Source organism: Zootoca vivipara, chromosome 3 (assembly GCF_963506605.1).
Source record: "Zootoca vivipara chromosome 3, rZooViv1.1, whole genome shotgun sequence".
Classification (NCBI taxonomy): Eukaryota; Metazoa; Chordata; class Lepidosauria; order Squamata; family Lacertidae; genus Zootoca; species Zootoca vivipara.
This window is the reverse complement of record NC_083278.1, coordinates 39,870,450-39,896,283: the sequence shown is the minus strand read 5'-3', so window position 1 is coordinate 39,896,283 and position 25,834 is coordinate 39,870,450. Positions and strand designations below refer to the sequence as shown.

General features: G+C 41.8%; 1 protein-coding gene across 1 annotated transcript; it reads right to left on the bottom strand.

Annotated features, from left to right (window-relative positions):
• Nucleotides 1–4,715: 4,715 nt before the first annotated feature.
• Nucleotides 4,716–25,316, bottom strand: LOC118082876 (hormonally up-regulated neu tumor-associated kinase-like). Its single transcript, XM_035110710.2, has 9 exons — nucleotides 25,071–25,316; nucleotides 23,971–24,263; nucleotides 22,469–22,524; nucleotides 21,041–21,179; nucleotides 18,496–18,623; nucleotides 15,739–15,874; nucleotides 15,004–15,181; nucleotides 7,398–7,620; nucleotides 4,716–5,482 (listed from the first exon to the last, which is right to left on the bottom strand). Exons 1-9 carry the CDS (start codon nucleotides 25,314–25,316, stop codon nucleotides 4,716–4,718), a joined length of 2,166 nt encoding a protein of 721 aa, XP_034966601.2.
• Between the last annotated feature and the right edge of the window lie 518 nt (nucleotides 25,317–25,834).

Genomic DNA, 25,834 nt, shown 5'->3' with positions numbered 1-25,834 from the left:
ACACAAAGTAAAAGTTATTTGTTATTTAAACTTCAAAAGAGAGTGTCTTTTGAATAGTTTTTATTGGCCGGGAAAGGGAACCAATTAAAGGGCCAAATGACCTGGGCTGTCTTCTGCATAACTCTGTAAAGGGGAGCTAATTCCCATAAAAATGAAGCTCCACTGAAACAAATGAATGACATTTCTTAGCTAAACATTTATAGAGCTGGGCTACTGATTGATTGTGGAAATTATCAATCTAGCTGAGCGCTTAGTCACCCTGTCACTTTAAAGTGTCTGAGTGAAAAGCAATGCTCATCAATGTGAGAGAACCTATTGCATATAAACTGAAGATTTTTATGGCCCTTGTATTACCCCAAGGCTAACCAATATTAAGGAAAATTGGGTTCTGTTGCTCACTGGGTACGTCTCCTGTGGAAACGGCAGTATGGCCACTTGTAACTTTTATTGGTTTTAAAAGTTTTTATACATGAGGCAAACAGCACCACATTTTCTAGAGGCTGGCATCCTGGAAAGGCTTAGGAGTTTTCCACCTGCATGACTGGAAAGCAGATGATTAAGTTTAAGTGCAATGTAGCCCTTGCTGTCACCTTTCTGAACCTTTGACCCAATACAGTTAACAGAGCATTAAAAATGTAACAGCGTTCATCTTGTGGCCTCCCACAGAGATCTCGTCTGAGGGAACATTTCTGCTCCAAGCTGGTATATGTCCTAGCTTGAGCAGAGAATGTGTCCGGAAGGGCAGGAATTCTGCTGGCCATTTCTGATCCATCTTCTTCTCTGTTCCTCCTAACTTCTCTTACCCCTTCCTAGACCACAATTCCCAATCCCCACACCATACATCACCATTTCTCCTGTTCCCCCAATACCTGTCCATTCACCTGCTGTCACCCATCGCCCTCCTTTGTATCTATGACTATCCCCTTTTGTCTCTCATCTCTTAAACAATGGTCTCACTCTGTATATATCCTGCCAATCACAAAGCTCTGCAGGAAAGGCCCTCCTGTATACCATTTTCTCAAGAGGCCCATTCTGTGCAATGTAATAACTGGGTCTTTAGCTAGGTGGAACCTACCCTTTGGAACTTATTCCCTCAGACCAGAACCATCTCTACTGTCATTCCGGCACCTATTGAATGCCTTCCTTTTCCAGCAACTGAAAATCTTGATCCCAGTCCCGGTCTCTGTTGGATTTGTAACTGTTCTTACATATGAGTGTCCATAATTGTTTTTAAACTGTTTTCATTTATGCAAATATATGAAACTGTAATTTCTTTTATTACTGATGTTTTCTTTGTGCAGTCACTTTTAGATATTTTCTGGGAAGCAATTAATAAATGGCAATAAATAAAGAACAGCTCCTCTGTGCCATGCCTCTTCTGTCCTTCCTTTCTTCCATCTAGGGCAGGCATCCCCAAACTGCGGCCCTCCAGATGTTTTGGCTTACAACTCCCATGATCCCTAGCTAACAGGACCAGTGGTCAGGGATGATGGGAATTGTAGTCCAAAACATCTGGAGGGCCGAAGTTCCAGGGTTTTAGATTTCAGGGTGTACAAGGGAAGAACTATTATCTGTGGGCCAGAATCACACAGGCTTACCATTTCCTGTAAGGTTTTGCAATTTGCTCCTCCCACAACCCACCAGGCATCAGCTCAACCTTCCAACTTACCACCAGGAGCAATCCTATGCCCACAACAGAAACGACAAGGCTCAATTCCTATCCACCAGGCACCAAGCTAGTTTTGGCAGGCACCATTCCTTAGCTACCAAGCCCCACCCTCTAGCCCTTAAGAGATTTTGCAACCCTACTCTCCCTTTCCCTTCTCCCTCATCTCCATTGATTCATTTTAGAATTTCAATGTGCTTCAGTTTTTTTAAAAAAAACAACACCCCATAACACCCCTTCAATAAAAAACAAAACAAATGCAGAAATGCACAGTCATTACCAAAGAATTCATCCTTTGATTTCTATCAGCCATAGATTTTCAGCAAATTGTGTGTAAGAAGTGAACGTATGGGAAGTGGCATCTCTCACTGGTGAATATGAGCAGCCGTCTTCTTTTTCATTGGCTTCTGATTTGGAGAGCGTATTCATAAGCCGTAATGTGAGAGTCTTTGGGGGACGGTTCATTCATTTCCATCTCTCTTCACCATTTTACGCAAGGTGGATGTCGCTGCACTGAAAAAGCTATCTGGTGTCAGAACGCCTTCTCAATTATTCAGAGGCTATTTAGAGGCTAAACAAAATTTCCCTGCCTTCTAAATTATTAACTGTACTGTATGTTTATGGCTAAAAGGATAGTGTGGTTAGGGATGCATTATAAAAAGCAATGGATAGTCCTGAGCGACTGTCTTCTATTTAAATCTATCTGTCTTAGGCATCCCTTAATCAGGATGGATGAATGGCTTATCTTGGGTTCTCATTTCCCCAGCCTTAGGTTCAGTTCACACCATATCCACCTCAGTTTGTAAATATTTGATAGAAGCCATCATAAAAAGATTATATGCATTTTTGTGTGCTTTTCACCTAATATACACATTGTTGCATGCAATTTGGCTAATGTACATGTTTTTGCAAGCAATTTCCCTAAGATAATCAATTTCTATATATTATTTTAGCTAATGTAATAATATTTGTGTGCACTTCCTCCAATATAAAGGTAAAGGGACCCCTGACCATTAGGTCCAGTCGTGACCGACTCTGGGGTTGCGCGCTCCTCTCGCATTATTGGCCGAGGGAGCCGGCGTATAGCTTCCAGGTCATGTGGCCAGCATGACAAAGCCGCTTCTGGCAAACCAGAGCAGCACATGGAAACGCCGTTTACCTTCCCGCTGTAGCGGTCCCTATTTATCTACTTGCATTTCAATGTGCTTTCGAACTGCTAGGTTGGCAGGAGCTGGGACCAAGCAACGGGAGCTCACTCCGTCACAGGGATTCGAACCGCCGACCTTCTGATCAGCAAGCCCTAGGCTCAGTGGTTTAACCACAGCGCCACCTGGGTCCCTCATCCTCCAATATAGGTTTCTTAAATTGTTTTTTTTGGGGGGGGGTTAGAGGCCTGCGCTTCAAATTTTGAAGGATATCTTTGTTTTAGATTCCATCTTGCTTTGGGAAGTGCAAATTAGTTAGATCTGCATAAAAATGTGCAACAAATAGGTTTCTCACCCATCCCTACCTGAGCAGAGGAGAGAGAGAGAATGAGAATGAGAGAGAGAGAGAGACAGAGGGAGAGAATATGATCCGATGCAAAGGAGGACAGAATTATGATGTATAAGCAAATATGTTTTGGTAAGTGAAGGGTATGCCTGAAAAAAAAAACTTGCATCTGGTCATCAGTGACAGAAAAACGACATATATTATTTTGGGGGTGGCGTGAGAAAATTGGGGGTGACATCCATGTTGACATTTGAAGTCAAAAGTGGGTCCTGGATCAGGAAAGGTTTGGAATCTATGGGTCTGTGTTTATGAGTAAAGGGCAGAGGTGACAGAATATGGACATTACAAGTGCATGAAGTGTCAGAGTCCTAGCAGATGTCGCAATGAGTAGAACTTTCATTTTTTTATTTTAAAAAACTATTTATTTTTTTACAAAAAAATAACAGTGCAACATATCGTTTATTATGTATTTGGATTTGACAGAGGTGGTTACAAATAATTTGCTTATGAAACTTTGTTCATCATCATTCCAAAAGATTGTGTCATGTGTGCCAGTTCACTTGGTTTCTTTCTTCCTTAAATAAAGCTACACCATACAAAATCACATCCCTAGTCCAGCTATCTCAGTATTCAAATTTGTTGTCAGCTAGTGAATTAGTCCAAACATAGTTAAATCATTCCTGTACCATACATCCACTCTCATGTTTCCAGTGTTTTGCCTTTACAGTATAGTTTACAGTATAAAAGGTACGTTGGCCAGGGAGTTGCAGTTGAAGTCAATTCATGAGTTCTCCAATATGAGCTAAGATTTTATACACAGGCTCCCAAGTCCCACTCTGGGATTCATCCAAACTGGCCTGTGAAGGGATAGATCCACATGGCATAGGAGGAACATGAGCAGTGGTATTGCATTCTTGCTATTAAAAAATATCTGCCACAGGCTCACGATTACAATGCAAGTTCTCTGTTGGGAAGTATTCAGGCATATGACTTAGATAACTTAGGTGTACCAGAAAATGCTCACCAATAAATTGTTAGCCCACAGGACACATTTTTACTTTTCAGCATGAATATGGATTCTCATGATAACAAAGAAAAAAAGAAATATTGAATTTCAAGTACCAACAGTTGTGTAAACATTTAAAAAAAAAATAACCACATTTATCTATTTGGCACAGGATTCACAAAGGAGTTCTGTGAAAACAGGAATAGAAACAAAGAAAAAACCTACCAGCTAATGAATATTCATTTCCTCCTTTGTGGATGTTAGTTGCATTTTGCTCCATTGAAATCAACGAGATTTAAGTTATGAGATCCAACCCTATGTCTTGTGGGGGGTAGTGGAGTTTTATTCTTTGGTTATAATGTGCACAACTAACTTGGACCCATTTGTTCTGTACTCTGTGTTACCAGTTACTCCCATTCCATTTCCCTTCTAATGTCACAATCTTCCTAGCTATTTGCCAAACACTTTGTCTCTTCACTTTTTTGTGTGTGAGCACGTGCGCGCACACACACACAATCACTGCTACTCATTTAGTATATTGCCTTGCAAACATTACGCAAAATCTAGTCTTAAAATCTCAGGTTTTTTCCCTGACCTTGTTTGATATGGTGGAGATAATACTGGAAGATTCAAGTCCACATCCTTAGGTGTGTGTTTGAGTTGTACAAAGTTCCTCTTAACCTTACCACTGTTGAAGAAGTCTTTTGACTTTTCTTTGGATTGCCTCAAGCTTCTTACCATAAGTGTTTGTTGTGGGGTCATGGGGAAAATTGGCGGTCTTGACCCGTTGACAAAAAATGGAGATGAACCATTGGGTTGTTGCTGTGATAGTCCCATCAATGAAATCTTTTTAGTGATTGGGTCCCTCAAGGCAACTTGTCTCAGCCTTGGTAAAGGTGAGAGGTGTGGTGATTCCATAATCAAGAGAGCTGAGCTTTCTTTTTCCTGATATTGCCATGGTAGAGTTGGAAGATTCTCATCCATTGCTTTCAGAAGATCTTTGACTCTTGTGTCTGGACAAACCATAGGACTTTGGTCTACCAGTCTGTTTTCAATTGCTGACCTTGGTGTTAGTCTACTTGCACATGACATTAAGGACCTCTGAGCCTGGTTGTTCATAGAATATGCTGGGTTATTTCCTAAAGCAGAAGGTGGCTTCTCAGATAAATATGATTTTCTCTCTTCTGAAAAACCTTTAATATCTTCTATATTTTCCTGCGGATCCAGTTGTGTCTGATTTAATGGCTCACATGAAAAATATTTATTTGGAGATTTAGGAGGTTCAAAATGAACCAATTCTCTGTCTGCAAACTTGGAAACTAAATGGAATATAGAGTATATGAAATCAGTTTATGTAGAAATTATAGTTGCAGTAAAGAGTACAGTAGGGATATCACTATGTGTTATACTTCAAATTTGTGATTGACATTTGGTATGATGATAAGATTTTTGGAAGTTGCTATTTCAAAATGATAATAAAAGGTAAAAATAAGAAGGGGTACACTAAGTGTTGGGGGAATACTGTTTAGCTCTATATTGCCCCCCATGTCATTCAACATCTACATGAAACCATTGAGTAATGCTAGTAAATACAAACTTGCACTTTATAGTTTGCAGAGAATAATACATTTTGCAATGAAATACTCCATCTCCTACAAGCATTAAGGGTGCAACATATGTCTCTTTAAGATATATAAAAGTGGGAGCTAAAACCTTTCATAGTTGCCACTTCCAATATTTAAAAAGACATGTGCTGAATTGTATATGATTATGTATGCACCTTCCAGACTTCATGAGAGGCCCAGTTATATCATCTGCTCATCATGTCCAGATATACATTTTATGTCATGACTGGCCATGAGTCACAACGCATCTGGGTTAATTGTAGATGAGAAATGACAACGAGTTGGATCGAGGGTTCCTGTGAAATTATCTCCACGCATGGGACACTTCTACTGCAGGAAGAAGGGAGCTAATGTTTGCTCATTTCTCCTTCTCTTGGTATTCCAAAGGTTTCTGGAAAGTTAGGGGAGACTCTGGAACAGTGTGAAAGGTGGGCAAGGGGGCAAAAGGCTAAGAGAGGAACTATAAAAAAATCCTCTCCTCCCTCTTAAAGGAGCTCATACTGGCCTATCCTTTCCCTTTAAAACAATAAGCTAAGGTGCTCTGATGTAAGCAAAGGTTAAAAACAATCAATTTTCCAAAAAAAGAAAAAAATCTTAGAATAACATAGATAAAACATATATGCTTTACATGTCTGCTTTTCAAATACAATATCTATAAAGCATAAAACCAGATTGATAGAAACCCACACTGTATTTTGTGATATATCATACTTTTTCTACAATAAAACAAACCCCAGTTTTCATTAAATGGGGAACAGTGGAGATAGATATTTCTATTATTACTTGCTTGTGAGATTGTAGAGGCATCTGGCTGGCCACTGTTAGAGCCAGCGTGTTGTGCTTTCAGTCTGATTCAGCAAGGCACTTTAAACATGTGTGACCGTATACCTTTGTTTGCTTTTTGGACAAAAGAAACCACTATGCTCTTGCAAGTACCTGTATTGGTTCTCTTGTGCCTCTAAATAGTGCTGGAAAAAGGGAGGGGAATTGTTTCATCTTTGTTTTCCTTCTTTCATTCCGACACAATGAATCAGTTTTGCTATTAATGCACACTGATATGCTTTAGCTAGCTCATGGAGGGCATTATTGTACCTGCAATTCCCAGACTTTTTGCATGGAGTGCCCCTACAACAGCAGCAGTAACAGCAGTAACAGCAGCCTGCCATGTAACTTAGGGGTAAGAAACCTTATTTTAGTTTGAGGGCCTCATTCCTTTCTGAGGGCCACATGCCAGTACAGTGTGGGGCCAGAGGGGAAGGTGTGTAGAGCACCAAATGCAAACTTCACCTTTTTATTGGAGGCTAGTTTCTAAACACACACTTCCCTATCTATCTTCTGTTCAAACAAGCAAGACATTGCCAGAGTTCAAGGAAACATTCTAGCCAGGCAAAAACTTTCAGGGTGTGCAGCAGGGTCATAGAAGGGTATGGCCTGGGGAGAATTCTGAGAGCCACATAGAGAAGCCTGGCAGCCCCTGGACCTGAAATTCCCCACTCCTGATGTAACATATCTCCCTTGGTTCCCCCTAATTTCAATTAAAGTCCCACTCACCCCAACCTTTGTACAGTTAACCACATTCCAGATTATGAAGATAAGCAGCACATATTACCTTCTGGTAAAATTTCTTGGTTTTCCAGAGTGATGGCTATTTCATCTTCCTGGATAGCATATGGCATTTCTGAGTTCAGGACAGAAGGAAACACTTTATTCTCACAGCTTTTCAAGTTTTCTGTTGTAACCTGTTCTGTCTTTTGAGAAGCTGGCATATCATCTGCATCTTGGCTTAGGGTCCCAGGAAGTTTAACATCAAACTTTTCTGAGGTACTTTCCTTCTGTAGACATATCAGACACTGGTAATACTACCATACATGGAAAAGCTGAAGTGATAAGAAACTGCAACGTGATAAGTTCAGGTATCTAGGTGGGATGTAGACTTTGTTACTAGGGTAGGGTAGGCTAAGAAGAGGGGTCCAATGTGAAAAGCTAGTCGTGATGAAGTTAAGTCCCTTTGGTTTCAGAGGGAACTGGGTTCAAAAAACTTAGTCTGCAGCTAAACTGGTTGACTCTAAATCTGTGAAGACTGGTATTGTGACTGCAAAGACTATGGGATAGGATGTTCACATTTTTTGCAATAAATAATCTATGTACAACAAAACCAACAGTATAAAAACAAGGGCTGTTATGAGAAATTTCTTTTCTCCAGCTGCACTTGGTATCTGCTGGTAGAGCCATAACCCAAATACAGGAAACGGCCTTATACTGAGCCAGACCATTAGCCCACTGAGCGAATTGTCTACTGTGACTAGCAGCAGCTCCCCAGGCTCTTTGGCACACATTTTTCACACCACTTACAACTGCAGGTACCACGGAATGAAGCTGGGATCTTCTGCATGCAAAACATGCCCTCTACCACTTAACTACATGCCTTGTGTCAGGAGCCGGAGTCAGGGGCAGGTCAGTAATAAAACACCCAGGGTCAGTAAAGTTAACTCGTTATTCAAAGAAACCAAAGCAGTGTGGGTCTAGTGATCGCAGCGACACTTCCCAGTAGGTCTAGCTCCAATGAGGCTCCTCCCCACTCAGGTCCTATCTTAGCAATCTAAGGCAACTTCATCTTGTCTCTCTTTGTTCCGCCGTATTCATTCCTCTCTGTGTTCTGGGAGGGGAACTGATCACAGCAGGAGCAGGAGACTCCCTGGATTCTCCGGCAGCCTGTCTCCTGGCCCCCCTCCTCTCCTGCCTCTGAGTCTGTCCAACTCTCTGCCACAGCTTCCTCCTGCTCACGAAACCCTGCTACCTCTTCAGCTTCCGACGTCTCCTCCTCCCACTCTGTTCCCTCGCCTCCCTCTGATCACTCATCATTGTCCCACCACTAAGCCCCTGGCTCTGAGCCTTCTTCCCTCGAGGGTTCCCCAGCTGAGGCCTGCCACCACTCTTCTGCATCCAGCCAGTCCATGACACCTTGTTGGACACACCTTTTCATGTAGGCATTTGGGTGAAGGCTGAAGGTTGGATTTGGCCCCTCTTTAAACTCCAATGGCTGAACTTTTGTAACTGGTTGAATGGTTATTTTAATTGATGTCTTGATTTTATTTGCTATGTTATGTACTTTTGTGCACCACCTGCCAGATCCTTGTGGATGAAGGGCAGTGTAGAAAAACAGCCTATAACTAAATACGTAAACAAATCTTCTGAGTAAAAAAGCCAAAGATAGCACCGTTGATGTATAATGCTGACATGTCTTAATAGATAGTTGGACACTGAATCCAATATAGTACAATATCAAACCTTGACAGCCACTGTTTTTACAGGAAAGGTTTTCCTTGTTAATCTATCCTATTGAAATATTTATTCGAAGCAAGTAAAATTTATAGGCTGACTGGCTTTCCCAATGCTTGAATGAATTTTGAGCCTTAGTAGAGTACATTAAAAGACTGAGTCTCTTGGAATCTGAAACACTTTGGGAATCTGAAACTCCTGTGGGTTAATCTGTCCCTATCAAATATTTTCAAAACTTGCAGAAATGCAGTTATATCAGTTATCTTCAAGGACTTTCTGTCCTTGAACAATTTGGGTAAGTTTTTTTTTTAAAAAAACACCCAACAACAACTGTACTGCTCAAACCACACGGCATCAGTGGGGAATAGGAGACGACATAAGTATTTTAGCCAATGCAATCAAAGCCTCTCTCAGGATTTTGCACACTCCTGGTTAAGAAAACAAATTTTCATCTTAGATTTTGCAAACTGTCACGTTATATACAGTACATCAGAAAACTTGCCATGGCTCGTTTTTATAGCCAGGCCTCTTAAGAGCTAATTGGTTAAGCACCTGGGCAGGAAGCTTTTTGGCAGGAACACTATTTCTGCAAGGCTTAACTATAAAGTTTTGGATGGCAAATTGTAATCATTAGGCTCTCTTTTCTACAACAAAACACATAAAATGCAAACAGGTTGCTTGGAGAAATCACAGTGTGTAAAAGGACAGGCCATGTTTTATGCTTATCCAATAATTTATGGCTCAAGCCTGATCGTGGAAAAAGGGTTTCGGTTGCCTGTAGTCATTTAAAAGCCAAATTTCCAGTAGGTTTTCCCACCAAACAAAATTACTATCATGCCTAAAACTAAATCTTTTGTGACCAGCTGTTTGCAGTCAGGATTTTAGAAAGTGAGAAGTTAAACTTTAATAAATCGAACCTTTAGGGTCTTTCCAGAAAAGAGTTTTATTGGACAACCAAAGCACAGTTATGACTTAGTTGATGAGGGGGTGGGGAATCAAATATCTTTCCTCGTGTCTACTGTGGGAAATCACATTCTTCAATACTCAAACAGCGTTTTTTTGGGGAGGGGCAATGAGAAAATGTCACACACACCACTCAGCCTATCTATTAGAACCTGTAGTGTTCTGTTAGTGTATTTACATCACTTTCACAGGCACCTACTAGCTAGATCTTGTGACATCACTGGTGTTGAGCAACACCTAACCCCCAACATGTCTGCACAGGCATTTTGTAGTGTGTGTGGTGTTCTTTTTAATTGTTTCTAGGACAATTATTTTACTAGTTTTTAAAAAACTTATGCAGAAGCTGACTGCTGTATTATGTCAGTACGGTATTGTTCCTCAGCAATGCCCATATGTATTATTATTATTATTATTATTATTATTATTATTTCAATTTATATACTGTCCTTCACCTCCACTCTCAGGGAGCTGTGCAACATTAGAAACACATTGCAAAACATCAACGATAAAACATAATAAAAGCATAGTAAAAAGCATACTGAGAGATAGCCTAATAGTGAAATGGCATCTAAAGACATGTAATGATGGCACCAGGTAAGCCTCTCTAAGGAGAGCATTCCACAATCAGGGAGCCACCACAGAAAAGGCTCATTCTCTTGTTGCCACCCTTTGAACCTCTCTTGGAGAGGAGACATAGAGAAGGTCCTCAGATGACAAGCACAAGGTCTGGGCCTATGCTCAAACCGTAGACCAAATGGCCCCTCTCTTTCCCCAGAACCCACCATTCCCCAGGGTCTTAACTCAGCAGCTTGTGCATACAGCCTTATGGAGAAGCAATCAGGAAGGAATGGATTCTGCAGTTGTTTTTTTAAAAAAATGTGGAAATGGTTAATGGCTTGATGCAATATAAAATGCAGCAAAAGAAACTTTTCCATTCTTCCCCCGACACTGCCCCAAACAGTTCAATAATGTTGAGAACAGCCACTCCAAGACATGTTGCTGTCTGAGTCAAAGGAGATGATGGGATGACCCAATTCAGCTTACCATGGTCCTTAATAATTGTGGGCAGTAGGCTGCATGGAACATAAATCTCTGTCCTTCAGCACTTCACCGCTTCTCCCTGCCCCTCAGCATTTGCTGTCTGAGATGGTTGCCCCATTCTACCTAATGGCAGAGCCAGCTCTAATGCTGAAGATCAGTGAATGCTGCTGCCCTCTGCTGAAATGTATTATGCCTAAAGCGATGTGAAGTTGTATGAAAGATCTGCCTGTGGTCACTGATGACCATTTCATACATTCAGTCTTAGCCATCAGATTTTGCATTCGCTGAGTGAGGAACAATAGATGTACGAACTTGCTGCTATTCTGAGAATTTATTGTAAGAGTTGTCCATATATCTTGGATAAACAAAAGTCAAGGGGGAAATAAAGTTAGCTAGATGGCTTTCTTGACGAGCCTAAAAGCCGGCGTGAGAGAGAAAGTATTTATGGCAATGTAAAAGAAGTACAACTTGGAATGACAGATGAAATTCATAAGGGAACTGTTTAGAGTTAATATCAGAAGAATTTATGAAGAGAAGACCTTTTGACTTTTTGGTTAGTGCACAAATGGAGTTGAAAGCACTCATGAAGTCCTCACTAAGCACTAGTTAAAGGACCGCAGGGAACAGATCTGCTGGGGTAGCGATACAGAGAATATGAGGATAGTAGAAGATTTCAGCCTTGAACTTCCAAGGTTCTGTTTTTTTTTCTATCTGATTCAAATGCAGGTCAAGGGATTCTTAAATTGCTCCATATTGTCCCCATCGGAGCATTAAGATGCGCCTTGTTTAAATTCATATTGCATTTTATTTTACAACCCAAATAGGAGGCTAGTGAAAGTATCTGGCTTTCTCCGTTATCCATGTCAGAAAATAAATCCCAATGATTTCTTTTTTAAAAAAAGTTCTCCTTTTTATATAGGATGCATAGCTGCTTGCAAAGCATTTATGAAATCCAATCTAGAGGGAAAATATGACTTCAGCATAGGAATTTACTGGAAAGTTATTTAGCTTATTTGAGGCTTTCAGTTATTTATTCAATAGCACTTTGTTGTAAATTATTTGTTTCAAGTGTCCAAATATCAATGGGTTCATTGAGTCTGCACCTCACTCCAGGCATGGCAGAATGTCAAGAGGATGAAGCAAAAGTGATACCTGTCTTGTTGCCAACATTTAAAGACAACAGAATACTGGCATTTGCAATATCTCTTGCAAAAATTAAGGTGGTCATACTGATATCTACCATGTTTCCAACAAATCTGTCTTGCATTCATCTTGTACCAAGATGTTTTCATGGTTGTCATGTTTACACATTCACATGAATGAAAATTAAGTATTATTATATTGGTGATGACTTTCACAGCATTTCACCCTTTTTGCCAAATCATCTTCTGCAATTGTGCTAAACTCTGCAGCGGGTTTTATATCAACCAATGTGATGGCACTGTTATATCGCGAACTCCTACAGTATCAGTTGCAGAATTAACTTTGCATGCAAAATGTTAATCTAGCCTTAAGACTACAAAACCCATGATGTCGTACACCCTGGTGTGAAATAAAAATGTGCTTGCTGCAACCACCTCCACCCTATAATGTGTCCATGAGCAAAATCGCATGTAGAGAAACCATAGAATTGAAGCATTGGAAGGGACCCTGAGGGTCATCTAGTCCTGCCCCCTGCAATTCCCCCAGCATATTTCATATGTCACTACATGATCCCCTTGTTGAGTTGGAATACAGGAGAACAGGAAAATATCAAGTAAGTCTTTGAAACATCTTCATTACAAAATGCCTGAAATTTCCTTTGAGCAAGAATTAAAACCCTAACAAGGCCCATCTAATTTTTGAACCACTCTCCACCTGAGCATATGTAATAACCATTAGGCAGTAAAAATAATGAAAAGTGTCTAAGATCTTTGGAGAGGCTGCAGACAAACCATAAATTAAAGCATATTTCACGCACCTTTAAACCACAAGACTTCCCCAAAGAATCATGGGAACTAACGGAGCTACAATTCTGAGTACCCTTAGCAACTTACAGTTCCCAGAAGTCTTTAGGGAAAGTTGCTCACATTATTCCTTTTATGACAAGAGCTGTTTCTGGAACTACTCTTGTGAGCTGAGTTTATGAAGACTCAGTATTGTCTACCAATTGACAGTGGCTTTCCAGGGCTTCAGACCAAGAGAAATGGAACCACCCTTGCCCCCAACTGACCTTTATAGGTACCTACAGTTCCAAAATAATTAAGTATGCCAAAGCAATATACTGAAAATTTGCACAGAGCCATAACTTCATGAGTCAAACTTATCAAAACAAGCTTTCGCCCTGGATTGGACATTCTAATGTGTATTCTAAGAAATGTTGGTTTTGGTCAAATATTTCCAAACCATTTACACTTTTAAAGTTAGATTTTGGCTTCCTGTCTACACAGAGCAAGATGTTTATGACTGAGCTGCTAGCCTCTTAAGAGTGATGGTTACCAGTGAGGGGAAAAGTAAAGATGCCTAAAGTAATTTGGCTCTAAGTAAGTACCAAGATGTCCAGCCACCTGTTTATTTGTTTAATAAGCCCTGAATCTCTGCATTAAATACCCAGGGCTAAAACTAAACATGTACTATATGGCCTTGCAACCTCTCAAAGAAAACAATGAGAAATCCTTAAGATGTTTGAGGTTTCCAGTGTTATCTGCTTCACACCTTTCCTGACACGAAATATTATTGGTTTATTCATTATTTCACTCCAACATGCAGAGCTCAAAAGAGCTTAAAAAGTCCAAAACCAGCACCAAAGTATACAAAAAGATACCAATGAACATGCATAGGCTGCGTATACACCATACATTTAAAGAACATTGTTTTCTACGTAGAATCCTGGGAACTTTAGCTCTTTTAGGGTGTAAGCTACAATCCACAGAATTCTTTGAAAGAAATGATGTGCTTTCAATGTGTAGCGTGTATGCAGTCTTGGTGCTCAGCACTTCCCAGGTACCAAAGGACAGGGCCTGCAAAGCCCCTTGTGCAGTATTTCCCAAGTGTCTGACAAACAGCTGTTTTTCGTGTGCTCGGAAAACGCTGCACGAGACGATTTGCAAGTCTTATGCTTGGTGACTGGGAAGTGCTGTGCACTAAGTTTCTGATCACCTGACATCATTATAATGTTGGGTGACTGGCTGGTGGGTGGTCCAACCTACCTGTCAAAGTTGGCGCTTGAGGATGGGGAATTTATTGTTATTTTTTTTACTTTAATTCATTTATAAAGCATGCAATGTTTTCAAAATCTCTATTGATCTGGGCCGCTGGTCAAAAAAGGTTCCCCACTCCTGCTCTAAGTTAAAGTAGTATTCGGTCTAAGAACCATGATTGTCCCCTAGGACAACTCAGATTTGCCCCCCACAGAGAACTGACAGACAACTCCCTTAGAAACTGCAGAGAGACCATGTCTATTAACAAGCCAGAATATCTATCCTCTGCTCCAGCCAAAAGTTGCCCACTCCATCAATGTAGGACCAAGTTGGGCAGGTGCAGTATCCACAATATTTCATCACCCTCCATTAGAGATGTTTGGCTTGCAGCATCCCTAGCTCTCACCATTGCCCAAAAACCAACCCTTCAACACCAAGAAAGGGAATGATAAAATGCAGCCATATTTACTCTCTGGGATCGAGGACTACCAAATGGGCATTGCAAGCATAGCTTCCCAATGGTTCTGCCACCCCCACCCTCTTCTTGGGATGCAGAAATCTAAACCAGGGGAGGAAGATCTAGTAAACCCAAGGAAGGAAGATCTAGAAATTAATAACCTGACTTACAGCTAGCTAGAAATATCATTGACTAAAAATCCATTGAGAACTGGCTTCCCCAGAGTTCAAGAAACTATGCAGGCCCCATGTTTTCAGAACTGCAAGCACTAATCCACTCATTGATTCACACCTCACCTTCATTGTCCCGTGTTCTTTCTGATATCTAATTAATTTCTTCAATAGCAAGTAGTATGTTGCCATTATATAAGATGGCTTATTGTTTATCAAGACAGTGACAACATCCGAAAGATTGAGCTCCAGTGATTCCGTCATGTAATTCAAAACAACAGGATTCAGCTCATCGGGGCGAAGTCTGAAAAACAAGATGGTTTGGTAACAGGGATGGAGGGAACCCTTGGGCTCAATCTGGAACTGAGCTCACTCAACAAAGTTATTCCCCTCCACAACAAAAAAACCCTTCTTTTCTTCCTGATCCCAATTTCAAAATTTATCTGAACACCTCCTCTAAATCTCCATTGAGTTCCCCAACTTGCCTATAAGCTCCTAAACCCTGTCTCACCTACCATTTCTCCAATCTTATTGCTGCAGTAGAGCAACAATGGTAATGGGTTGGATCTCAGTAGAGGCCTATGGCTAAACGTACATATTATGTCACTTGTATAATTACTGCCACTCAGCTATATGTTCAGCCAGTAACACTACATCAGTGTAAAAGTTTTAAGAGTAACCAGAAAGTGCCTTCAACAGGCTTGGATTGGACTTAATATGTGCATTAAAATGACCCAGTTCCAGTTTTGTTTTGTTTTAAAGGAAGGACTAGAATTAATTGCATTGGCCTTAAGCCTAGGAAATGCTATTAAAAGCTTCCCTAAACATGAACAAAGAAGACAAAATTTGAAAAAAAAATACCTATTTTTATATGTACATGGATTCAGTGGTTTCCTGATATTACCGTCATTCAGCCATTTGTCTTTCATTGCCTCTTTAATAGCAGGTCTCTTAGCTGGATCAGGTTCAAGTAAAGAGTGCATGAAATGAACAGCTCCTGGGCAGAAATTCCAACAAAACAATGTTAGCTATAGCAATAGCCTGCATTACGGTTTGTCTTAGACCCCGTACTTGCTAAATTCACATGCCCTCAGAGGATTTAATTTTGTTAACTATTTGATAAACAGGCGTTTAATGTCCCAAGTTCAATTCCCAGCATCTCCATGTATGACTGGGAAAGAGACTCCCTACCTAAAAACCTGGAGAGTCACTGCTAGAAAGGTGTGGTTCAAGGGTTCCCAAAGCAGGGCCGGCTCTACGGCCAGGCTGGGTGGCACAGGGCTCCACAGCGCCGGCCCGCCCACCGCTCCGCCGCGCAGCAAGCCCGCGCGCCCGCCCGCCACGCAGCAGCGCCCTTGGCAACCGCGCGGCGCGCTGAGCCCGGCCGTCCGCCCGCCGCGCTGGAAAACGGGGCGGTGGGGGGCGGCGGAGGGATCCGTTGCACCACGGCGCCAGGGCGGCAAAGGTGCTTAAGACGGCCCTGTCCCAAAGTGTGGTCTGTGGACCACCAGTGGTCCAAGCATCATTCAGACTCATGAACTCATGCATTACACAACAAGCTTTATACTTCCATTTGTACTTTATATATACTGTACTTAAGTTCCTTTTAGAACCCATTGTAGGTGGCCTAATTTTTAATGCTTAGAATAGTAAGCTTTGAAGTTCTAAACACTGATACCACATTATAATCAGAATGAATCATGGGGTGCTTCTGCAACCCACCTAATTTACCTAAGCTGTTGATTTAAGCTTTGGAGTCCCTACAACAGCTACAACAGCCTGTTTAAGCAAATGAGAATCCCAGGACAACCTTTGTTGAAATATTAGATCTTATTTCAGGCAGATAAGGAAATAGAAGGGCGAACAATGAAATTCCACAGTTGACAGGCAGTATGGAGCCTCTAGATTGACTATGTTTGGCACACACGTTATGAACATGACCTTCATCTGGTCAAAAGAGCAGTGGATTCTGCCAGTGCCTTCAGGCCTGGATTTTAGATCTTCCTTAAGTCTACCTTCAGCAAATTACTTCAAGAACCCTGGGGTGGGGAAGCACATTCCACTTCCAGCCTAAATTTGGGTAGAGCTGTCCAGGTTTGGTGGCCTTGTCTGGACCTGACAACTATAATGTTGCAGGGTGGCGGACAACACTTCCAATAACAGTGGTACTCTATTTGACCTGGGCTGCTTGGAAATTCAATAGGTATAGCAGGAGCAGGAGCAGAAGCATAAAGCTGCCTTGGCAGGTCACTGCCCTGTTTTCAAGTCATGATGGGTGACCTCACTACATGTTGGGTTAGCCAGATTGAGATGCATGCAGAATTGCTGTGAATATAAAAGTAGTAGTATTTTATTATTTGTACCCCACCCATCTGACTAGGTTGCGCCAGCCACTCTGGGTGACTTCCAGCATTTACAGAAACATAATAAAGCAACTTTGGTTTTGTAACAAAAACCAACCCGAATCTTTTTTGAATGGAAGTTGTGCATAAATGGCTTTCCTGTTCTCATCAAGTTACATAGCGACTAGCACAACTTGTCTCTCATTGCAGAAGGTGTTTCTGAGTTGTCCCATCCACCTAGTCACAATGATTTCATCATTGTCATTAATAAATTAATACATTGCCAAAAAGGAGGAGAAACTGCATCAGCATGTTCTTTCACACAAAACTTTATTAGCATAAAATTTAAATATGCTAATATGTTTAAAATTATGGAAAAGCCATGAAGCAGTGGCAGGTCGCTCAAAATGGTACAGGAAGGTGGTGTTTTAGCTGTGCCTTATTTTGCAAGATGCCATGAGTAGCATCCAAAGTGGTGCTCGTGACACTAGTGATGCTAGCCAAGCCTCCATCCTCAGAGAAACACGCAGCATAGTTCTCTTTGCTGGACCAAGCATCACTGTCATTTGACAGCTGTCATTGGTGGACTGAGCATTTACAAATACTATTTAATGGCAATGAATGCCTGCTGGCTGTGGCAGGGTCACCTGGGAGGGTTAACAATGTCTAGGCAGTGTGCCCAGGAAATGCCCTGGGAAGATCCAAAGATGCTTGCAAAGAAAAAGCTATTCATTTCAAAAGAAATCACAAACAAGTGCTTCATAGATGTTGTTACTCCTTAACAAGATTGATGGTAGATGAAATCACAACACATTTGTGTCACATTTTCTATGAACATTAAACATTACGAGGACAATCCAGCCAAAGTTAAGTTCAGAGAGTTAAACGGGAGTGTTAAGCATGTACCTACATCTTTTCCAAGGAAGACCAGCAGGGCCAGTCCTACCATTAGTCAGAGTTTAGTGGGTGGCTCAGGCAGATTATTTGGGGTGTCCTGAAAAGGCAACAAATATCTGCAATTTATTATACTATGGTTGTAATTTGACCACCAGGGAAAGGTATTTGTGCTTATGAGTTTTTCTGCTCAGGTGCCAAAATAACTTAGTGGGCCTTGCGTACTATGTCCCTTAATCTGTGGCTACGGGGTGGGGGTGGCATTCACAGCTCTGCCTCTGGCAGCAAAATGTCTTGGGCTGACCCTGAAGTCAAAGGAACTCAAAAGTGCTTACTTTGGCTGGATCAACATGTGTATAATACTAAGCCTGTTATGGTTTACCAGTGGAAATGTCGGGTGGAATGGGATTCATTTCGCCGTTCACCATCTTGAGGTGCAGCTGCTTGATATTAAATGGTTCCACAGTGAAGGGCAACGTGCCGGTTAGCATGGCAAACATGCTAACTCCTCTGCCAGGGAGAAAGATAGTAACAGTCACATCAGAGGAGCAAGAAGAGTTTTATAAAATGCATATGTGATGCTTAGGAATACAGTGATAGATTCACTGGTCTCTAAGGTCTCTAAGGTGCTACTGGAAGAGATTTATGTGTGTTAGCATTATATACAGTCCTTTGTCAACCAAGTTGCTACTATCAAACTATCTTGATGGTTTCTGCTCACATCCATACACAATATAATAAATAAGCAAGCAATCTACAAGAATCTACTCTAGGCCCTTTCCACACAATTGTTCTTTTTCTGCAAAATAGGTGCAACTCCCCCCCATTACATAAAGGTAAAGGGCCCCCTGACCATCAGGTCCAGTCGCGTCCGATTCTGGGGTTGCGGCGCTCATCTCGCTCTATAGGCCGAGGGAGCCAGCGTTTGTCCGCAGATAGCTTCCGGGTCATGTGGCCAGCATGACTAAACCACTTCTGGCGAACCAGAGCAGTGCACAGAAATGCCGTTTATCGTCCCGCCGGAGCGGTATCTATTTATCTACTTGCACTTCGACGTGCTTTTGAACTGCTAGGTGGGCAGGAGCTGGGACCGAGCAACAGGGGATCCAAACCGCTGACCTTCTGATCGGTAAGCCCTAGGCTCAGTGGTTTAGCCCACAGCGCCACCTGCGTCCCCAGCACCACCCGCGTCCCATTACATACTACATTACTATTTAGAAGTAAGCTGTGCATTTAGTGACTCCTAGAATGGAATATGCCAGTTGTCAATTTTAGAATACTGTATGTTTCCTCCCTTTCCCCAGCAGTCTTACCTCATCCCATGCTGTACAGGAGCCTCTGGCCATCCAGAGAGCCCCTCAAGGGGGTGCAGTGGGGGGGGAATACTGTAATAATTCCCTAATTTCCTTACATTAACTTAACTTAGTTTCCAAGCCTAAAGGAAACTGCAGCATCAGATTTAAGATGCTTTGGAGGACTGTAATGTGATTAGCTTTCATCCACCATCAGCTGCATTTACAGAACACCTGTTTTATTCCAGTTTTCATGCCCTCAGTTTCAGAGGGATGGAAGAGCTGCAGCATGTCACAGTCAATAAATCCCCATGCTTCATGTCTTGTCTGTTTCCAGTCACAAGTCAACCTCACAACTTATTGTTGCTCCCTATTAACATCTTGCATACTAACACCTCTCTCACCCTTAAAATTTCATGCTTTAGGAATTCCACATTCTGGTAGGGTGTTGAAAAGAGGCCCTGGTAGTCCTAAAGGCACTCACTTTCATATATCACCAACACCAAGTAATTTAACATATACAATGATTGCAATGTAAAAATCTAATGCTACGTGAGTCTAGAGATCAAAGTACCGGTACTCTTGTTTTTACTCTCATTGTAAAAATCAAGAAACCCACTTGCCCTTCTTGAGGTGCATTTAACTTCATTTAGTTTACTGATGTCTAAAGCTCCAACTAAGTTTTTTTTTCTCTCTCTCTCTCATACACAGTTAAAATTAAAATTATCATCTTCGAAGCCCCCATTCTCCGGAACATTGCTGGGATATAATTGATAAATGTAATTCTTGGAGACTGGATGTGACTAGTTACAGGTAGGTAGCCAGCAACGTAAAAAGAAATATTTGAAGAAGTGTGCATGCACACAAAAGCTTATACCCAGAACAAACTTAGTTGGTCTCTAAGGTGCGCTGTGGGTTAAACCACAGAGCCTAGGGCTTGCCGAACCGAAGGTCGGTGGTTCAAATCCCCGCAACAGGGTGAGCTCCCGTTGCTTGGTCCTAGCTCCTGCCAACCTAGCAGTTTGAAAGCACGTCAAAGTGCAAGTAGATAAATAGGTACCGCTCCAAGTGGGAAGGTAAACGGCGTTTCCGTGTGCTGCTCTGGTTCGCCAGAAGCGGCTTTGTCATGCAGGCCGCATGACCTGGAAGCTTTACGCCGGCTCCCTCGGCCAATAACGTGAGATGAGCGCTGCAACCCCAGAGTCGGTCACGACTGGACCTAATGGCCAGGGGTCCCTTTACCTTTAAGGTACTACTGGACAATTTTTTTTATTTTTTTTTTATTTTGACTGAGTCAGACCAACACGGCTACCTACCTGAAAGTAAAAAGAAATAGTTTTATTTATAAATATCTGAGTTTGTTTGCTTATTTATTTAAGATATATATACCCCACCCTTTATTATAAAATTCTAGGGCACTGTACAGAATAATTTTTCTTACATGTCCAGATAAAGTACATGTTTGAGTATATGATGTGCATGTAAATTTCTTGAATACTTTCTTTTGGGGGGAAGGAGGGGCTGCCAGTGGAATTGTTCAAAATCACAAGCCCATCGTTTGCTGGCAGGAACACCACATGACTAGAACTCTGCTAAAGTGTTGTAGGAGCAATAAAATATTCCCAATCTACTCACATGGACCAGACATCAACTTTGGGTCCATATTTTTTATGAGCCAGGAGTTCTGGGGCTGCATAGGCTGGACTCCCACACTGAGTGTTTAGCAGGTCTTGAGAAAGGCCCTCAAACTTCATGATGTTGCTCAGTCCAAAATCTGAAGAAACAAACACATAGAAATTTGTATATTTTCACACACAAACATACATATTGGGGGGTATCTTTAATGTTTAGATTGACCAGTTAACCAAAGCAAGCAACATTCTAATCTAAATGAGATTGGTGCAGCCTGTTTTCATGTTTCTCCTGGGTGTCACTAGAGATGTACCTTGGAACAAAGTCCAGGGTGCAGCAGCCCAGTTTCCACTATATGAGGGTGGCAGATAATGAGGGTAGTGGCAAGTATGTACCTTTCCAAGTGATGACTCTTCAAAAGTCAACTTGGGCAGCATCTTACCATTCAAAACATGTGAGGAGATAAAGACGGGAATGATTGTTTACAGAAACATGAAAGAATAGGGCTAAGCAGTGTGGGCTGCCCAGTAACAACACTTGGTCACTGGTTTCATTTTTGTAGGGTGTCCAACTTTTGTGAAACATGAAAACCCAACTCCTATGGTGTTTCTATAGACTGAGGTGGACTTTTGCTTAAAGATTTTTGTTAATATAAAATGTGGTTTTTTGGGGTATGAGCCTAGTCTGCTCAATTAATTTAAACAAGCAGAAAAAGAGTGTGGCAGAATCCTCCCTGGGTACCAGGGGAAATGAGTAATGTATAAACAGGGGGTGGGGGAGGGAAGGCCGCACCAGGGCCTTTGGTTTCTCGTCATGGTGTGCAGTGATGAGGCCATTACCTTACGCCAGGGCCTGATCTAAGCCCAGCTTGGAGTCCAGAAAACTTTCAGATGTTCGGAAGCATATTGAGCAAATTAATCTGTTTATTATGGATTCTTTCTGGGGTGTATTGTTGTGGTTTATCTCACGTTGAGTATCTTCTGCAGCAGGAGTGGGGATTTTTTTCCTCCATCCGGAAGCCTGCATACCCTTGTGGGAAGCTTTCCAGGGGCCACAAGACAGTGGTGGCATTGGGTGGGGCCAGAGGCAAAAGTGGATGTGTTTAGAGGCCAAAATAAGAGTGGGTGAAACAAGACCTGTGACTCATATCTTTGTATAGTGTGAGAGATGTGGTCTGGGGAGAGAAGGGGGTGGCCAGGGGAGTGGGCATGGCTGGGAAGAGTTCTGAGGTCCTGGCAGAGAGGCCTGTGGGGCCACTCCCAGCCCCCAGCTTTAGGTTCCCCACTCTGGCCACCAGAGGTAAGATCTCACAACCCACAGACACCATAGCTGTTTATTTGGCCACTAGTTGTTATGTACTGTATAAGTGCACGGCAACAAAAAACCATCTATGCAGAAGAGAGTTGTATGTCTGCCATACAGTACACGTACCAACGATTCTGATGTTGTTGTTTTCATCCAGAAGAAAATTTTCAATCTTCAGATCTCTAAACAAAGCAGGAGAGAAGGTAAATGTGTTGTCTTGAAATACAGGATTGGATCCAGAGTTTCTGTGAGTAAAATTCCATTCATTGGGCACTTCCTACCAGAGGAATGGTGGGGAGGTGATTTTAGTCAGTTCAGCATGTAATTCCCTTGGACACTCCAGATGTATGCCAACCCATGTTGGCAGTGTTGTTTTTAGCAAAAAAGCTCGACAATTTTGGGATTTTCACTTTTTGAAATGTGGCAACCCTAGGTTGGCACTGGGGGATGTGGACAGGAGGAGAACTGGTGAAAATCCAGAGCAAATCTGGATCCAGCTCATAATATTTTGCTCTGCAAATAATGTTTAACTTTTCTGAGTGTGATAACTTAATCGCACTAGAGCTCACCAGAGACTTGTTGCCTTATAACAATATTTCCCAGCACAGTATGCAGCTAATGCTGGACCTTGGCACTGAAGTCCAGAAACCTGAAGCCTCTCTTCCCCCCACCCACCCACCAAGAAAAAAATTACCACAGAGTGACATATTATGGGGCAGTGGGAAGCAGGCCTGGGATCAGTACCTAGGCTGGCACAGGTATGCCAGACCCTAACAGGTACAGATGATGGCTTTCTCTATGAGGCCAGAATTAGACTACAAAGCTCATGTTCCAGGGGGAAGAGAAAGTGGGAGTTTCAGGAAGGTGAGTTTTTTGGGGGGAGGGGGAAACCCCATCAAACTACAAATTGTTAGTGACTTGAACAAACTAATCCCTTCTTTCTCTCAACTCCGGTTTAGCACCTGAGGCAAAAAGTTTCTGCTAGTGGTAGCAGAAGTAGCAGCAACAGCAGCAATAATAATGATAACAACAACAACAACAACCAGAAATTTCCTTCCCTTTCACGGCAGCCAAAATCAGTTGCCTGAGGTAACTACCTCACACTGCCTAACAGAGGCGCTGACCCTGTGCTCCACATATAATGATCCACTTGTCAAAATGATAGACATTTTTGCCCATTCTTCTAATAAATCCCAGTTTGCACTCAAAACCATACTTGTTTACTTTAACACTGTGCGTGTACATTGAGCTAGTCTGAGACATTTCATTACCTGAAGCAGGAAATCCAAATGTCTCTCTCTCTCTCTCTCTCTCTCTCTCTCTCTCTCTCTCCAACAGTAAGGATGTAATAACAAATTAAATGACAAGGTGCCATGCTTTCATCTGTCCCATGAGACATTCACTTCATCCTAACGGTTTCACTGCCTTAAGGCTGCACAGATGCTCTCTGTGAGTAAATAATCTGATATTTCTGAAATATTTACATATAGCATGATTGATCAAAGTTACACTTAATAATCTCACTAATTAGAATAGAAGACTTCAGCAGATACTTTCATGAAACGAGTAGGGTTGAGTTTTATCATGCCCCCTGAAATATAAATCTGAGGGAAGGAAATCTGCTGTACCTGTGGACAATCCCGTGATGATGCAAATGTTCTACTGCAGACATTATCTGCCTGGTATATTTCTTGACTTCCCTTTCTTCCAGTTTCTTTTTCTCGCAGATTCTGTCCATGAGATCTCCCCCAAGGCACAGTTCCATCACCATGTAATAGGAATTTTCCGTCTCCAATGTTTCATAGAGCTGAACAATATTGGGATGTTTAATCATCTGATGTATCCTAGGTTCCCGCTTCATATTTTTTAAAACATAGGAGTCTTGCTTGGCTTTTTTCTTGTCTATGACTTTTATGGCTACCTAAATAATAAAAATGCTGTCAATATTTTTTTTTTTATAATACAGACAACCCACTTTTCTTCTCTAGCACAGTGTCAAAGACAAAATTGTGTGTGTGTGTGTGTGTGTGTGTGTGTGTGTGTGTGTGTGTGTATATATATATATATATATATATATATATATTGATGGGATGAAGATGCAGTTTTTCTGCTAGTGGTTTGCATGCAATAAGTCATAATTTTCAATGTCGGTGGCTTAATAAGTTTTTTGTTTCAGTTAATATATGCTAAAATTAGATCATGATATAATGATGATCTAATAATTTGTTCTAGCAAAAATGTTCCTTGTGCAACACACAGTGGAATGTCTGCACGTACAGACAGACGCCGCCTCCCAAATTATACACTTCTGTTAGATAACTTGAATGTTGAATTTCTCAAGGAAGATAAGCAGTGTATCCATCAACACATTTACAAAAATGTAGGTGCACAGCCACTTCGGATACTCAGAATCAAATAGGAATCAAACAAGCTTCATTGGTATCACAAATGGGAAAACAGGGATTCATAAAAGTTAGGAAAAACATCTAATTATACGCAGCACACAACATACCTAACACAGTAATATTAACATATTAGATCTGGTGCAATATCCCAGAGCATGAGAGCAGGTAAATATATTACTATTACGGGCATTGCTGCTTCAGCTAAATAAAACACCAGGTTGCACTTGCAGATGAAGAAGCAAAGCCCTAAACTTCTTCAGCATACATCACCATGAGATTAGTGGCAAACATTTCTCACTCTGTTCTAGCCACTCTCCATTTACCTTCTCCCCAGTGGGGATGTGAAAGCCCTCCATCACTTTGGCAAAGGAGCCCTTGTTGATCATTTTGCCCACTAGGTAATTCCCAACTTGTTTGGTATGGGGGAAATTCTTCCTAGACTCTTGGGACATCTTGCTGAAACAAACAGGTATATCCCTATGGTTTGTCCCCCACTCTGGTAATATCCTTTCCTGGTTTGTATGATCCATTCCTCTGTCATCTGGAGCAGCTTTGATTGCTGCAGGCATCCCTGGGGGAGTGAGACTGGCTGATGACACCACAGTTCCCGAAGACTGCTGCTTTCCAGAGGCAACACAGAATGGTTAACAGATTCTATGCCTGTAGGTCTCAAGGTACAATGGCCAAGTCGTTGGCCGCACCGTGTGTGATCATCCTCCCTCGGGGGCTAGTTTTTCATCACTGATCTCTATCTGCCGGCATGCAGGCCCGCTCAAGCAGAACCAAGCTGGAGATTATTAACCTAACCTGATACACGATGTCAATTAATGCCCCAGAACTGACAGCTCCGATGTCACATAATCTCAAGGAACAAACCCCTCCCATTTACAGAGGCCAACATTAGCACCAAGGGCTCTGTTCATCAGCCGTGAACACCAATCAGCTAAATTAGAGTGTCGCTCGCTTTACCTGTATTTCCAGAGATAAACAGCGCATCTACTCCTCGTGTAAAGGCATCAGGGTATCTCAAGTGAACACAGAGTTTAGTTAAACAGAAGGTGGTGCTAGCATGTGTTCAGAATGGCTT